At 50.7% G+C, this 16362-nt stretch overlaps 1 protein-coding gene across 10 annotated transcripts in view; it reads left to right on the top strand.

Moving 5' to 3' along the window:
* Positions 1-16362, top strand: part of NIN (ninein) — a 114318-nt gene that overhangs the window by 62098 nt on the left and 35858 nt on the right. For 9 of the 10 annotated variants that reach the window (XR_013228623.1, XM_077324074.1, XM_077324076.1 and 6 more), the window contains 9 exons: positions 501-668; positions 1949-2085; positions 3448-3588; positions 4216-4390; positions 4599-4709; positions 5864-5953; positions 7446-7578; positions 8398-8519; positions 14181-14683. Coding sequence is in view for 9 of the 10 variants with exons in the window: in XM_077324074.1 (XP_077180189.1) it covers positions 501-668; positions 1949-2085; positions 3448-3588; positions 4216-4390; positions 4599-4709; positions 5864-5953; positions 7446-7578; positions 8398-8519; positions 14181-14683 (1580 nt within the window). In the remaining variant the exon portion in view is untranslated. Of the gene's footprint in view, positions 1-500; positions 669-1948; positions 2086-3447; positions 3589-4215; positions 4391-4598; positions 4710-5863; positions 5954-7445; positions 7579-8397; positions 8520-12096; positions 12157-14180; positions 14684-16362 lie in introns of those variants that run through there. The other variant, XM_077324081.1, reaches the window with a different exon arrangement.

The following is a 16362-nucleotide window of genomic DNA, read 5'->3' as shown; positions in this document are numbered from 1 at the left end:
GTTTGTGGGAGGGGAGTTTGAACTGTCCGTACGCTCAGCCCGGCAAACAGCTGATCCACAAAGAGGCTTCTCTCGGCCAGTCAGCTGTTTTTCGGGCAGCAATTTGGGAACCCAGACCAAAAGCCGAATCAATTCAGGAGAGGAATGGGAAGGTGACTGTAAGCCGCTTTGAGCCTCCTTCGGGTAGGGAAAAGCGGCATATAAGAACCAACTCTTCTTATTCTTTTGCAGTTTAGTTTACGAACTTGGGATTCGCGGTTCTGCTAAATGCTTGTCTGGAAACTCTTGAATCAGCATTGATTCAGGTTTTTTTCAAGTTTTGCCAAGCCAAGGGCATACCCCTACTCAAGACCCTTAGAGCCGAACCCAGCATTCTGTGGATTGGGTCTTCGTGATGAGGGGATGAGGGTCCTCCAGCAATATCACTTCTAATTCCAGCAATAAATTGGGATGTCAACGATTTTCTTACCATCCAATCTCCTCCGCCTCTACCCCTGCAGTCCTTTGACGAGAGCGGGAGACGCAACACAACGACATCAGCCATGACAACTACAATCAGCTTCCGGGTATTCTCCAACCTGGACGATGGGATGGGACAAGCTGCGGTGGATGAAATCCTTGATGCATGGCATGAGGAGGGAATAGAAAACAGCCATGAGATCTTGAAGGTAACCCTTTCTCTTGCCTTGGAATGTTCAAACACCTGAGAAGCTGGTCAATTTTAATTCATTTCCCCGATGCATGCTGGGGAGTCTTACTCCACCAGGCTCCTGGGGTCACATAATTTCCCAAAATTTCCCTTTCTACTAGGAACACGCACTCAACTTTTCACTTTTTGAAACTATGGGGGACATAGTTAAGATAAATAGGTGCCGGGGTTGGTGTCATAATTCTGCACTTTCTAAGACCATCCGGTGTTTTATTTTAACTCATCAGGACAGTTGCAGTAGTTAGAGGTGGCCCTCAAAGGCAATGTCGTCCTACTGACTCAACTAAAATCTTCCTCATTTTTAAGATAAGGTTGCCAGATAGATAGAGACACCTGCCATTCCCCTTAAAGGAACTGCCATGTACCGATCAGGGGTGGTCTAGGTGATTCTGAAACCCAAGTCCAAGATGTGGTCCTAAAATTCCCAAAATGAATCTTAAACCTCTGCGATCTGGAGATCCTTTTCATACATCCTACTGGGATGGGGTGGGGGGGGGGAGTATGGTTGCCCAGTCTATCTTGGGAAACTGAGAGATTTGGGGATGGAGCCTGTAGAGGACAGGTACCTCAGTGAGGAAGTTTGACAATGTCTATCCTTCAAATCATCCATTTTCTCCAAGGGAAGATGAGCTGTAACTGGAGATGAGCTGTAAATCTAGGGCAGGGGTAGTCAAACGGCTGCCCTCCAGATGTCCATGGACTACAATTCCCAGGAGCCCCTGCCAGCATTCGCTGGCAGGGGCTCCTGGGAGTTGTAGTCCATGGACATCTGGAGGGCCGCCGTTTGACTACCCCTGATCTAGGGGATCCTCAGTTCCACCTGGAAGCTGGCATCCCTATTTTAAGATGCAATTCCGGCTGCAGCCACTAGGGAAACAGGAAAGTATGAGCCGAGCAAAAAGCTCTAGGATCGGCTAAGCTTCCCTTTTCTCCAAGACTCAAGCCAACTTCCTTAACAGATCGTGCTGACAGCTGCTTCAGAAATTGCCAGTCTGCTGGTCATTTTCACCTAACTCCTTTTCTTTGCACCCCACTCAGCCAGATCTTGCAGCGCGCTAATTAGGGTGTTGCAGTGATATAAGACCCTTAATTCCTCTCCTTCGTTTCCAAACTTTTCCCATTCATTTCTGTCTCCCTTCACCCAACAAAGCGTTGGTCTTAGAGGAGCCATTGGACTCAAACTCTGTTCTGCTGCTTCAGACCAGCCCGGCTACCCACTAGAATCTGCTTTTCTGACAGGCCTTAGATTTCAGCTTGGATGGGAAAGTTAACCTAAGCGAGCTCACGCTGGCCCTGGAAAACGAACTGCTCATCACGAAGAACGGAATCTACCAGGCGGCACTTGCGAGTTTCAAAACGGAAATCAGACATTTGATGTAAGTCTGGGACGGGGCGGGGTCATTTTATTCCCTGTCTTTTTCACAGGGAGCTCTTACAATGCTTTCAGATGTCCAAGGGGGATTTCAGAGATTGATGAGGTCATGGTCAGCTGTGGCTGGAGGACGACACTATAGAGACAGCTGCCATGATCATAGAATCATAGAGTTGGAAGGGGCCATACAGGCCATCTAGTCCAACCCCCTCCTCAACGCAGGATCAGCCCTAAGCATCCTAAAGCAATGATCCTCTAGGGGACCGCCATGCACTGATCGGGATGGTCTTGGTGATTCTGGAACCAGAGTCCAAGATGGGGTCCTGAAATTCCCAAAATGAATCCTAAAACCCCACAATCTGCAGAGCCATTTCATACATCCTACTGCCATACCAAGTGTCCCCCCAATCCTTGTGTATGCATTTGATTCCCTCCCCTGGTGAAAAACTTTGAATCTTTATTGTTGAATTTGATATTAGTTTTAAGCCATTTTAAATTTTATTTCTATATTTTAAAGCAGTCATTCTCAGTGGGGAGCCATATGCCCCCCGGGGCCCCTGGCACATTTAAAGGGGGCCACAGACTGAATCATGTGAGAAGGGGAGCCCACAGGGTTCATGGGGGGTCCTGGTAACTGAACTGATGAAATAACCTTTTTGTCATGTATGATGTCATTAATTTCTAGAAAGTTCGACCTTCGTCAAGGGAAAGTAAAAGAAATCACATAATCCGTTCCTTTGCGTTTGCTTGAATTAATACATTCAGGAGAGGAATGAATGCACATGCTTCTCCTGGTCGAAAATTCTAGAAATCTGTCTCACATATATATAAAATACGGCATGTTGAGTATAAGTTCACTCTTAGCTTTAGGCCTTTTTTAGCCTGGCTCATTGTGTAAGCACCCAGCCTACTGCGGGGGGTCTTGGAGCCTGAGAACAGGTCCTAAAAGGGCCATGACTCAAAAAAGGACTTCCTTGCTCCATTGTGTTCTACTCATTTTTTGAAGATTTTTATGCAGATTTTAAAAAGGGGTAGAAAGGTACCAATAAAAAGGAAGAAGGAAAAAGAACAAAGAACAGGCGCGTCAACGTCATTACAATTCTTTTTAAGTCTCCCGACAACCGGATCTTGAATTTGAATCGACACATCAGATTAATCCATATATACCAAACTTACTTCTTAAAATTTTAAATTAAAGTTAAGTCTAGATTTGCTTTCTTTAATCTGTAAAACCACGAGTCACCCAGCCATTTGTTTTCTCTTTCCTTCAAGAAGTCAATAAGAGATGCCCAATTAATCTTAAAGGAAGTTGTCTTCTGTCCTCCGCTAGTCAGATGAAATTCCCCGCTTCCATCTTCTTCTTTAGGGCCCGGGTGGACCAGGTGGTTAGAGAAAAAGCCAAGTTGCGCTTGGACCTGGAGAAAGCTGAAAAACTGAAATCGCTGATGGCCTCCGAGGTGGATGACCACCATGCTGCCATTGAACGCCAAAACGAATACAACCTCAGGTAGGTTTTGCTCTCCTCTGCCTCTGTCCGTAGCTTTGCCATATCTAAAGAGGAGAGAAACGGGGGCCGCACCAAGGCAAAGTGAAGAAGAAACAGATTTTGCAAAAGAAAAAGATCCTTTCATGATTGAATAACCCCTGTTCGTTTCCCGTGTAGTACATCATTTGAAAAAAGCTGATAAAATGCAGGACAGTTTCTCAGAGCACGTGCAGAGTGCAATATGCAATGATGATTCCACTTTAAACACATTAACAACTGATTATCTATGTGCTGCATTTAGGGAACGGGCTGTGGGTTAGTGGGAGACCATCTGCTTAGCATTGCAGAAGATCCCAGGTTCGATCCCAGGCATCTTCAGGTAAACAGACTAGTCAGCAGGTGATGTGGAAGACTTCTGCCTGAGACCCTGGAGAGCAGCTGCCTGTCTGAGCAGGCAATGCTGACTAATGTTCCGAGTCAGTGTTAGGCAGTTTCATGTGTGTGTTCAGATGCCTGGCTTGCAGGAGTGTCAACACAGGTGCTTCTCTCACAAACAGAAAGCTAAGCTTTGTTCCATGCACAATCTGCAAGTTGTCAGTTTTCATATAAATTCGAAAAAACCTTGGCCTGTTTAATCGACACACGTAGGAAACTGGACGAGGAGTACAAGGACCGAGTGGCCGTTCTAAGAAACGAACTCAGGAAAGAACGTGAGCAGATCCTTCAACAAGCCGGCAAGCAGCGGGCAGAGCTGGAGCAGGAAATCGAGACCCTGAAAATGGAGGAGAACTACCTCCGGGACCGCCTTGCTCTAACTCTGAAGGTAATGATCCAGGGAAAGGGTTCAGGGCTACCAGCTTTCAAGCCCTCAGCTCAAAAGAAAGCTAGCAGATTTGTCCCCATTCTTGCAATTTTGGTTGCGTTTATTGCAAAGCAGAGAGATTTGAAGCCAATATATTCACTTGTGCTAAGTGCCCCATTATTACGAAGGAGGGAGCTCTGATTTTTGTAACCATCTTGGTTTCTTTTAGGAAAACAGTCGGCTGGAGAGTGAGCTGTTGGAAATGGGAGAGAAACTGGCCAAGTACGAAAGCACCACGAGCAAGCTGCAGAAGAACTTGGAGAACGTCCTGGCAGAGAAGGTCAGTCTGTGTGTTGTATTTAGAGCCCCGTCCCAATTGAAGAAATAAGTAAGCTTGAGAAAACAGGGAGGGCAAAAATCAGCATGAGGCAAAAAGTGAAATTAAGGATTCTTATGCCTTTGTTCGGGACTGGCAGCAGGGCCATGGAAGATGAACTCCCTGCAGGAGGAGAGCACACCATGAAATACGGCCCAGCCAGCCGGGGTCCTGCCCCTGCCCGAGCCTCCCACCCCAACAAGACAACTTACGGAGGTGGTAGGAGAGAGCAACAGCCAAGGCGAGGCAGCGAGGGTCAGAGGAGATGGGAGGGGGAACGTGACCTCTGAGGAACATGATCCAATGGAGGAGTGTGACAACTGAATGAAGCACAGGTCCCCGTGTTGCTTAGAAGCAGCAGAACAAAGTTTTGGCTGCACGCTGGACTCAAACTTTGTTCTGCTGCTTCAGACCAACACGGCACTCATGTGAACCCATGTTAAGGAAATATAAGTTTTCATTTTCATTTGACCTTTTGTGGACCTCTGTTATCTGTTGGATAGTGGCCTCCAGGGAGCCTATGGCCCTTGTTGAGGGTCATAGAATCATAGAGTTGGAAGGGACCTCCTGGGTCATCTAGTCCAACCCCCTGCACTAGGCAGGACACTCCCAACCCTCTCGCTCATCCACCATCACCTGCCACCCCCTTGAGCCTTCACAGAATCAGCCTCTCCGTCAGATGGCTCTCCAGCCTCTGCTTAAAAACTCCCAAAGGAGGAGAACCCACCCCCTCCCAAGGAAGCCTGTTCCACTGAGAAACCACTCTAACTGTCAGGAGCTTCTTCTGGATGTTTAGACGGAATTTCTTTTAATTAATCTCATCCTGTTGGTTCTGGTCCGTCCCTCCGGGGCAAGAGAGAACAACTCTGCTCTATCCTCTCTATGGCAGCCTTTTAAGTACTTGAAGATGGTTATCAGATCCCCTCTCAGTCGTCTCCTCTCCAGGCTAAACAGACCAAGCTCCCCCAACCTTTCCTCCTATGTCTTGGTCTCCAAACCCCTCGCCGGAATGGCTTAGACTGTTATGATTCTGTCATAAGGCTTTGGACCCTGGACTTGGTGAGGCTTCCAGGGTTGAGGGATCACAACTTTCTGACGAGGTTGCTCTTTGGCTGCAGTTTGGTGACCTCGATCCTGGCAGCGCTGAGCTCTTCTGGCAAGAGGAGCGGATGACACAGATGAGGATCGAGTGCGAGCGGCAATGCAGGGTAAGTGTCACGTGGCATAAGTGCCAGGCATTTTATTTATTTCTCGGGGGAGGAGTGTAACCTCACATTGCTGTCTTATCTGGGATTCTCCCAGGGGATTGACTGAGACTGGAACTTGGAAGCACTCTCTCAGTGATTGGGTGGAGTTCATTAGCAAGTCCATTTGGAAGTGTCTACCCTGTATCAGAGCGGAGTTCATTAGATAGTCCATGTATCAAGGTCTTGTCAGTCTTACTTCTGCAACTGCAGCAGGGATTGAAGCTACCAGGCCATGGCCAAAGAACCCAGAATACCCTCAAGAGCCAATATATTCAATCCCTACTGTCCGTCCAGAGCCTGTCAGGCTGCGGCCTCTCCAAGGGTTGTCTCAGACTTCCATCCCTCCTCTGGAAGATCTCTGCCACTCCCCACCCCACCCCACCCGGGGACTCACCAGCAGTCCGAGGGCAGCAGACAAAGCAGCACAGCCCCACCAGCCTCATACTGAGTGTCACTGCATCTCCATCCCTGTGGTGGAGATTGCTTGAGCATGAAGTGCCTGTGCTGCCTGCAGCTCAGGGCAAGCCGTACACGGAGCCTAGGGACGCAAGTCATGGGCCATGCCATGGCTGGGCATGACCAGTGAAGGGCCAGGTGGGGAGAGCCTGCCACTCGTATAAAAGGTGCATGGGAAGGAGGGGTGGGGAGGCCATTGGGAGAGTAGTGGGGAGGACGGACCACTGCAGGAGCCAGGGGAAAAGAGAAGAGACAGGGAGAGAGGAAATGGGGAAGCCGGAGGCAGATAAAAGGCAGTGCAGAAAGAGGGGAAGGGTGGCGAGTGAGAGAGAGAGGAAGTGGGGGGGGGAGAGAGTTTGGAGCAATAGGAGAGAGTCTGAGGGCAAAGCAGGAAGAAGAGAAGAGCGGAGGCGAGGCCGGAGAGGGTGAAGTCGGCTGAAGCCAGGCATGGGACCCTTGCACTGACCCACAGGCCTCACAGCGAGGAGGAGGAGGAGGAGGAGGCCTTGGGGGAGGAAACCCCTCCCCTCCACCCATCCGAGTGATGTCACACCTGGCCCCCATTAATCGGGGCAAATGGAGGGATGAATGCTGGCCCATGAACCGAAGCCTAATTGTCAGCTCAGTGGTGCTCAGAGCCAACCCCGCACTGCAAGGTCTCTCGTAATATTGGCGTATTTCGGAGCTGAACGCACACATGAAGCTGCCTTCCGCTGGCCTCTCAAAGTCAGCCTTATCCGCTCAGACTGGTCGTGGCTCCCCAAAGTCTTAGGCAGAAGCCTTTCATATGACCTCTGACCTGCTCCTGACCTGCTCCTGACCTCTGACCTGCTCCTAGGGATCGAACCCTGGGCCTGGTGAAGGCCGAACAGAGGCTCACCCACTGAGTCACTGTTTGTGTATTAGGTTTGAATGGTGCTGCTTTGCTCTTCCCTCCCCCTGGAAATGCCACTGTCTCCGTCTGCCTCTCCCCCCCCCCCTTCCCGTTGTTACCCAGGAACTGCAAGACCGAATTGATGAGCTGCAATCTCAACTGGAAGTTCATCGGAGTCCGGGCAAGGCGGTCCGACGCTCTCTGAAAAGCTCTCTCTACGAGGAATTGGGAAACAGTGGAATGGAAAGCCATCACGGTAAAAGTCGCGCCACAGTTGTTTGCATCAAGGCCCAGTCCAGTTAGGGCAGAGAGAACGGTGTGTGTGTTTGTGTGTGTGTGTGTTTATGGGGACAACCCCCCCTCCCTTATCCTTCTCTCCCTTTTTCAGTTCCACCCCCACTCAAACTAAACCCAGCCTTTTATGCTTGCTAGCGGTTTGGGGGCCCTGATCAAAGGCTCTTCCTAAGTTTGTGCACAGAGCAAATGTCCCCAGCGTCTGCTCCCTCGCCTCACAATTCCCATGAGCCTCTGCCAGCACATGCTTTGTAGTCTATGGACATCCGAAGGGCCACAGCTTGGCCACCCTTGCTCTAGAATGTAGTGCATAGGGAAAAATGAATGCCATGTACATAAAACAGGCATTTTCAAACTGGATATTGTGAATTAAGTCAGGAAATTCCTGATCTATGCAAAATAAACATAACCTCTTATGCCCCCTGCAGGACATTCTTTATATTCTGCTCCATCATGCCCCCTGCAGTTCTTGCAATTGCCAAAACTTTGTTGCCCTATACTGGACTCCTTCCATGTTACCGACATCAGTCCTAAACAGTGGTGCCCAAAATTGAGTTTGCCCATGGATTCCAGCCTATGTGGGGAAAGTAGGCGGCATTTGGCTTTTAGAACAAAGCAAATTTTCCACTTTTTTATTGTCATTTTTTTAATTTTTATATAGATACAGAAAGAAACAAGGAAAGAATATCTATAGTTACAATAACACCCCTCCCTTTAATGAAAAGCAAATTTCCATTAAAAATGACTGTTGTGTGCTTTTGGGTTCACATGTGCTTTACAGAAGTCGGATCTGAAGAATGCAACCCACTGACTATGAGCATAGAAGCTGAAATGGTCATCGAACAAATGAAAGATCAACACCACCGGGATCTCTGCGACCTTCAGCAGCAGTTGGAAAACACGGTAAGCTGCTTTCTTTAGAACAATAAGCCTGAAGACCAGACAGAGGATGTAATGAAGGCCACAGGCATGGACAGCTTTAAAGGGGGATTGTCCAGATTCATGGAGGATATGTTTATCAATACCTACTAGCTGTCATGACTAAATGTTTGTTGTAAGTAAACCTCTGAAATCTGGTGCCAAAAAGCAGCATCAGGAGAAGGCCAGAGCCTGTTGGCCAGTGTATGAGACAGGAGGCTGGACGGGAGGGACCCCTGGTCTGACCCAGCAGGGCTCTCCTGATGTGCTTAGGAATGCCTTGGCCTCTCTGCCCTGTTGCTGGCCCTCCAGAGGAACTGGCTGGCCCCTGTGTGAGGCAGGAGGCTGGACTGGATGGACCCCTGGTCTGACCCAGCAGGGCTCTCCTGATGTCCTTAGGAAGGCCTCGGCCTCTCTGCCCTGTTGCTGGCCCTCCAGAGGAACTGGCTGGCCCCTGTGTGAGACAGGAGGCTGGACGGGAGGGACCCCTGGTCTGACCCAGCAGGGCTCTCCTGATGTGCTTAGGAATGCCTTGGCCTCTCTGCCCTGTTGCTGGCCCTCCAGAGGAACTGGCTGGCCCCTGTGTGAGACAGGAGGCTGGACTGGAGGGACCCCTGGTCTGACCCAGCAGGGCTCTCCTGATGTCCTTAGGAAGGCCTCGGCCTCTCTGCCCTGTTGCTGGCCCTCCAGAGGAACTGGCTGGCCCCTGTGTGAGACGGGAGGCTGGACTGGAGGGACCCCTGGTCTGACCCAGTAGGGCTCTCCTGATGTCCTTAGGAAGGCCTCGGCCTCTCTGCCCTGTTGCTGGCCCTCCAGAGGAACTGGCTGGCCCCTGTGTGAGACGGGAGGCTGGACGGGAGGGACCCCTGGTCTGACCCAGCAGGGCTCTCCTGATGTGCTTAGGAATGCCTTGGCCTCTCTGCCCTGTTGCTGGCCCTCCAGAGGAACTGGCTGGCCCCTGTGTGAGACAGGAGGCTGGACGGGAGGGACCCCTGGTCTGACCCAGCAGGGCTCTCCTGATGTGCTTAGGAATGCCTTGGCCTCTCTGCCCTGTTGCTGGCCCTCCAGAGGAACTGGCTGGCCCCTGTGTGAGACAGGAGGCTGGACGGGAGGGACCCCTGGTCTAACCCAGCAGGGCTCTCCTGATGTGCTTAGGAATGCCTTGGCCTCTCTGCCCTGTTGCTGGCCCTCCAGAGGAACTGGCTGGGCCCCTGTGTGAGACAGGAGGCTGGACTGGATGGACCCCTGGTCTGACCCAGCAGGGCTCTTCTGAGGCTCTTAGGAAGGCCTCGGCCTCTCTGCCCTGTTGCTGGCCCTGCAGAGGAACTGGCTGGCCCCTGTGTGAGATGGGAGGCTGGACTGGATGGACCCCAGGTCTGACCCAGCAGGGCTCTCTTGATGTCCTTAGGAAGGCCTCGGCCTCTCTGCCCTGTTGCTGGCCCTGCAGAGGAACTGGCTGGCCCCTGTGTTAGATGGGAGGCTGGACTGGAGGGACCCCTGGTCTGACCCAGCAGGGCTCTCCTGATGTCCTTAGGAAGGCCTCAGCCTCTGTCCTCTTGCTGGCCCTCTAGAGGAACTGGCTGGCCCCTGTGTGAGACAGGAGGCTGGACTGGATGGACCCCTGGTCTGACCCAGCAGGGCTCTTCTGAGGCTCTTAGGAAGGCCTCGGCCTCTCTGCCCTGTTGCTGGCCCTCCAGAGGAACTGGCTGGCCCCTGTGTGAGACAGGAGGATGGACTGGATGGACCCCTGGTCTGACCCAGCAGGGCTCTCCTGATGTCCTTAGGAAGGCCTCGGCCTCTCTGCCCTGTTGCTGGCCCTCCAGAGGAACTGGCTGGCCCCTATGTGAGACAGGAGGCTGGACTGGATGGACCCCTGGTCTGACCCAGCAGGGCTCTTCTGAGGCTCTTAGGAAGGCCTCGGCCTCTCTGCCCTGTTGCTGGCCCTCCAGAGGAACTGGCTGGCCCCTGGGTGAGACAGGAGGCTGGACTGGATGGACCCCTGGTCTGACCCAGCAGGGCTCTCCTGATGTCCTTAGGAAGGCCTCGGCCTCTCTGCCCTGTTGCTGGCCCTCCAGAGGAACTGGCTGGCCCCTGTGTGAGACAGGAGGCTGGACTGGATGGACCCCTGGTCTGACCCAGCAGGGCTCTTCTGATGTCCTTAGGAAGGCCTCTCTCTCTGTGCCCTATTGTTGGGGGCTGGTTGCCCACTGTATCAACACTGAAGGGGACACACTGTTAACAGTTCTACAAACAAAATAATCCACTGTGCAAAAAGAATAGTAGTTTTTAAGTTAAAATAACTAATACAGATTGCTGACATCCATACTCCTATTAGCTTATCTTATAAGAGCGGTAATAATATTTCAAAACCTGTTTCAGTAAATCCAAATATCATAGATCATACAATAAACAATAACATTACAAACTGGCACGACTGATAATGGTATCACTCCAGTGTGCCCTCAGAACAAATCAACAACAAAGAATTGCAGATGCTTTCCAATTTTAAAGGGACAGTGCTCTTTTAACAATCTTCAGAACCTAGTTCCACAGGGTCTGTGTCTAATTACAGTTCAACAGGTACTGTACAAAGCAGAATGTTCAGTGTATCAGCACCCTAGGTTTTCTTGTAACACTGACTGTCTTCAAGCACATATTGGTAAAAATTCTCAAATCACGCCTTCAACAAACCTTCTCAGGTGCAGTGTTTATTATCTTTTTGTGGGAGTGAATTCCTCCAAAATCTTCACCTCCTCATCTTCGCGCCTTGCTCAGAAGGAGCAAATGGTTCATGTGCTTGTGCTATGCGCAACAGAAATCTAGATATATTCTTCTTAAGGGACATAATATATATAAAATTTATACAAATAGAAAACGTCAAAATTGCGGCAACCTAAGCCTCTTGTGGCGCAGAGTGGTAAGGCAGCCGTCTGAAAGCTTTGCCCATGAGGCTGGGAGTTCAATCCCAGCAGCCGGCTCAAGGTTGACTCAGCCTTCCATCCTTCCGGGGTCGGTAAAATGAGTACCCAGCTTGCTGGGGGGTAAACGGTAAAGACTGGGGAAGGCCCTGGCAAACCACCCCGACGCCCTGACGCCCTCCAGTCTGCCATGAAAACGCTGGAGGGCGTCACCCCAAGGGTCAGACATGACTCTGTGCTTGCACAGGGGAGACCTTTACCTTTACCTTTAAGCCTCTCTTTAGCAGGCAGACTTGGGTCAGCATATATACTCCTCACATCAATATTCTGTAATGACAACATCTTGTTTGTAACAGTCTTGTTTGCTAACAGATATAACAAGAAAATATCAAAATTTCCAAATCATTTTTTTAAAATATCATTCTATTCAAAAGATACATCGATATATTTGTTGGGTTTTTTTAGGAGCATGCACTCTTAAAGGTGCTATTAGACTCTGTGTTGTGCTACTTTGGACCAACATGGCAGCCCACTTGAATCTAAGGTTGTTAAAAACAAGAAGTTAAGTCGTTACAGAATACTGTGAGGACTATACACTGTCCCTTTAAATATGCGGCTGAATGTATAATTCCCCAAGAGCCTCCTTGTGTCATACAGCAAGACTTTGTCTGCTAAAGAGAGGGGATATGGTCTCTGTTCTAGTAGTAAGTTGCCATTACTTTGATGTTTTGTATGTTTATAAATTTTGTATGGACTGATTATTGCAGTTGTGTTAGCCATATGTGCCTGAAGAGGAACCATTGAAAGGGAAATGTATCTAGAGTTCCGTTGTGCATAGCACAAGCACATAGCTCCCTTGCTCCTTCTGAGCAAGACACTAAGATAAGGATGTGAAGATTTTGGAGGAATTCACTCCCACAAAGGGAAAATAAATGCTGCACCCAAGAATGTCTGTAGAAGGCATAATTGGGGACTTTTACCTGCATGTGCCTGAAGACAGTGAGTGTTACAAGAAAGCTTACGGTGCTGATACACTGGGCACTCTACATCAGGGGTAGTCAACCTGTGGTTCATGGACTACAATTCCCATGAGTCCCTGCCAGCAAACGCTGGCAGGGGCTCATGGGAATTGTAGTCCCTGGACATCGGGAGGACCACAGGTTGACTACCCCTGCTCTACATCATACGGTAACTGTTGAATCGGAGTTATATACAGTCCCTGTGGAATCGGTCCTGAGGGTTGTTAAAAGAGGACTGTCTCCTTAAAACTTGAACGTATCTGCAATTCTTCACTGTCCATTTGTTTTGAAGGAGCATTGGAGTGATACCATTGTAATAGTACTGGTTTCTAATGTTATTGTTTAATATGTGATATTTGGATTTACTGAAACAAGTTCCTAAATATTATTACTGCTCTTATAAGAGAAACTACTAGTAGTAGGGACTTTAGGTATATTAAACAGACCACTGTGTGAGACAGGATGCTGGACTGATCCAGCAGGGCTCTCCTGATGCTCTTAGGAAGGCCTCGGCCTCTCTGCCCTGTTGCTGGCCCTCCTGAGGAACTGGCTGGCCCCTGTGTGAGACAGGAGGCTGGACTGGATGGACCCCTGGTCTGACCCAGCAGGGCTCTCCTGATGTCCATAGGAAGGCCTCGGCCTCTCTGCCCTGTGGCTGGCCCTCCAGAGGAACTGGCTGGCCCCTGTGTGAGACAGGATGCTGGACTAGAGGGACCCCTGGTCTGACCCAGCATGGCTCTCCTGATGTTCTTAGGAAGGCCTCGGCCTCTCTGCCCTGTTGCTGGCCCTCCACAGGTTGACTACCCCTGCTCTACATCATGTTCTCATGACTTGTTTTTGGCCCTTCAGTGGTTGGCCACTGTGTGAGACAGAACACAACTAGATTGGCCATTAATCTGATCCAGCAGGGCTCTTCCGATGTTATTAAGATCCCTTGACTAGGTCTGCATCCCAGGCAGGCCTACTTCTCCAGCTAAGGCACCCTGGTGGCTACTCTGGTCACCACGATGGGGAAACCACCAGCATGGCCCAGGGGCTCAGCTCTGTTCTGGCCATTGGGTATTCTGGCACAGGGTAGTTGGCACAGCCATAAATAACTAACACAGGAGGCAGAGCCAACCACCACATGGGTGCTACAAGAGACAAATAACTCTAATAGGAACTGTTAAACATTTCAGGCAGATGTTCTGTTTAACAGGATGCCTTTTAATCTGAAACCCCCTAGCCCTGCCTGCTTTCTAAAAGCATTGGTGAGCACTAGGAAAGGTGGCTTGGCCCATGGCTGGCATGGAGCCCACAAGCACCATGTTGGGGACCCCTGGCATACACTTCCATGAGTCAAAACTCACCTTGTTAGATGCAAATTGTTTATCTGTATCTAACAAGATGAGCATTGACTTGGTCTTCCAAGGTCCTACTGGACACAAATTTTGTTCTTCTCACCTTACTCCCTTCCAGGACCAGATTTATATTGTCGGGGTGGGGGGGGGAGCTGTAAAGCCACATAATAGAGAGTGAATAAGAAAGGCCTTCTGAAGGCACTTGGTGGGCGCTAGGAATGGTGTCCACAGTGCTCACGGGTTGGGGACCCCTGCCCCAGTTTGTTCTCTCCTTTCCTTTCCTGTTGTACAACAAGCTTGCCCACGGCCTTGGCGGTCTGGCAGCCTGCAGAGGTGGTAACCCAGGCTGCTTTCCTTCTCTTGGCTCAGGTCCACCGTTACGAGAAACAGCTGGAGGAGACCCAAAGCCGCTGCGAGGAGGAGAAGGGGCACCTTCAGCAGAAGTTCTGCCAGGAAATGATCAGCAGGCAGCAGCATGTGGACGACCTCCAGGCCCAAGTCTCTGACCTCCGAGCAGAGCTGGCCCAGTACGGGCAGAGGGCCAGCCCGGGACCGAGGGAGGTGCAGTTGGCCGTGGAGGAGGCGGACAGCAGCCTGGAAGGCCTGAGGCGCCATAGCGGAGGGGAGCTCCAAGCCCGGCTGGCAGAGACCTGTGAGAGTTTCAGCCGCGAGCGGGAGGAGCTAATCCAGGCCGGGGTGTGGATGGAGGCGAAGATGAGATCCCTGGCACGGACCGCCCAGGAAGAGAAGGCCGAGCTGGAGCACGGGTTCTGCGAGCAGCTGCAGCTCCTGGCGGAGAAGCACGCCCTGGAGACGGAGCAGATCCGGCGCGCGCTGGCAGAGAAGCACCGGGAGGAGCTCCAGCAAGAGAGGTGGGTGTCAGGTTGTGTTTGGCAGCGAGCATCTCTGGGGGTGATTCGACACCCACAAAATGATGCGCTTTCAATCCGCTCTGCAACGGGATAGCACTGGGCGAACTGGCGAAATCCACCCGCCCACCGTGGCAGAAGTGGATTGAAGCCAGATTATTTAGCACAAGTGATCAAGCTTGACGCTTGTCGTTACTCCGGTTTGTCTGCCTGGCAAGGGGCTCCTAAAACTGCAGCTCAGGCTTGCGGGGAGAGGGGAACTGGGGAGCTGCACAGCTTCCAGCCCTCTCTGCAGTTGCGTCAGCGGGAGCACTAGGGAGCCCGGATACGTTCATCATGTAGGCAGGATGGAAACCTTTTCTTCTCTAGCGGGGCGGTGTGCTAGCTTTCATGGTTACTTCCCATCCTGCAAAAGAGAAGGGTAAATGATTCTCATCTATCTTCATACAGCTCTTCCCTGGCAATGCCAGTGGTGTGTTATTTGACGCCTAGAGTTGGAAGGGACCTCAAGGGTCATCTAGTCCAACCCCCTGCAGAATGCCAGAAATTCACACCAATCTACCCACCCACAGTGACCCCAATTCCATGTCCAGAAGATTCCCTGCCCCCCCCCCCGGGTCAGCCCGGCCTGGAAAAAAATCACCTTCTGACCCCAAAGTGATGATTAGCACTTCTTTGGGCATGCAAGAAAGGGCCATAAAAGCCAGGCGTGAACATAATCCCTTCTGCCCACCCACTCACCATCTGCCTAAATTCACATATTCAGCATTTCTGCGAGGTGGTTATTTAGCCTCTGCGTAAAAACTTCCAAAGAAGGAGAACCCACTACCTCCTGAGGAAGCCTATTCCACTGAGAAACTGCTCCAACTGTCAGAAACTTCTTCCGGAGGTTTAGATGGAATTTAGAATCCTAGAATCATAGAGCTGGAAGGGACCTCTTGGGTCATCTAGTCCAACCCCCTGCACTATGCAGGACACTCACAACCCTATTGCGCATCCACTGTCACCTGCCACCCCCTTGAGCCTTCACAGAATCAGCCTCTCCGTCAGATGGCTCTCCAGCCTATGCTTAAAAATCTCCAAAGATGGAGAACCCACCACCTCCCGAGGAAGCCTGTTCCACTCAGAAACTGCTTTGTCCGCACGTTTCTTCTTCCGCATGTTTATCCAAAAATTCTTTTGAATTAATTTCAATCCTGGTTCTGGTCCGACCCTCTGGGGCAACAGAAAACAACTCTGCTCCATCCTTTATGTGACAGCCCTTCAAGGACTTGCACATGGCTATCCTGGGTTTTTTTAATTGTTGGCCTTCAGTTGGTGAATCATAGGACTGAAAAGTTGGAAGGGACCCAAAGACCATCCAGTCCAGCCCTATACACCATGAAGGATGATCTCAAGCAGGAGTAGCCAAACTGCAGCTCTCCAGATGTCATTTTGGTGTAGTGGTATAGAACCAGTTTGGTGTAGTCGTTAGGAGTGCAGAATTCTAATCTGGCATGCCGGGTTCAATTCTGCACTCCGCCACATGCAGCCAGCTGGGTGACCTTGGGCTCGCCATGGCATTGATAAAACATTTCTGACCGAGCAGTGATATCAGGGCTCTCTCAGCCTCACCCACCCCACAGGGTGTCTGTTGTGGGGAGAGGAAAGGGAAGGCGAATGGAAGCCGCTTTGAGACTCCT

Source organism: Paroedura picta, chromosome 2, assembly GCF_049243985.1.
Source record: "Paroedura picta isolate Pp20150507F chromosome 2, Ppicta_v3.0, whole genome shotgun sequence".
In the NCBI taxonomy this organism is placed as follows: Eukaryota; Metazoa; Chordata; class Lepidosauria; order Squamata; family Gekkonidae; genus Paroedura; species Paroedura picta.
This window is presented reverse-complemented; position numbering and strand designations above follow the sequence as displayed.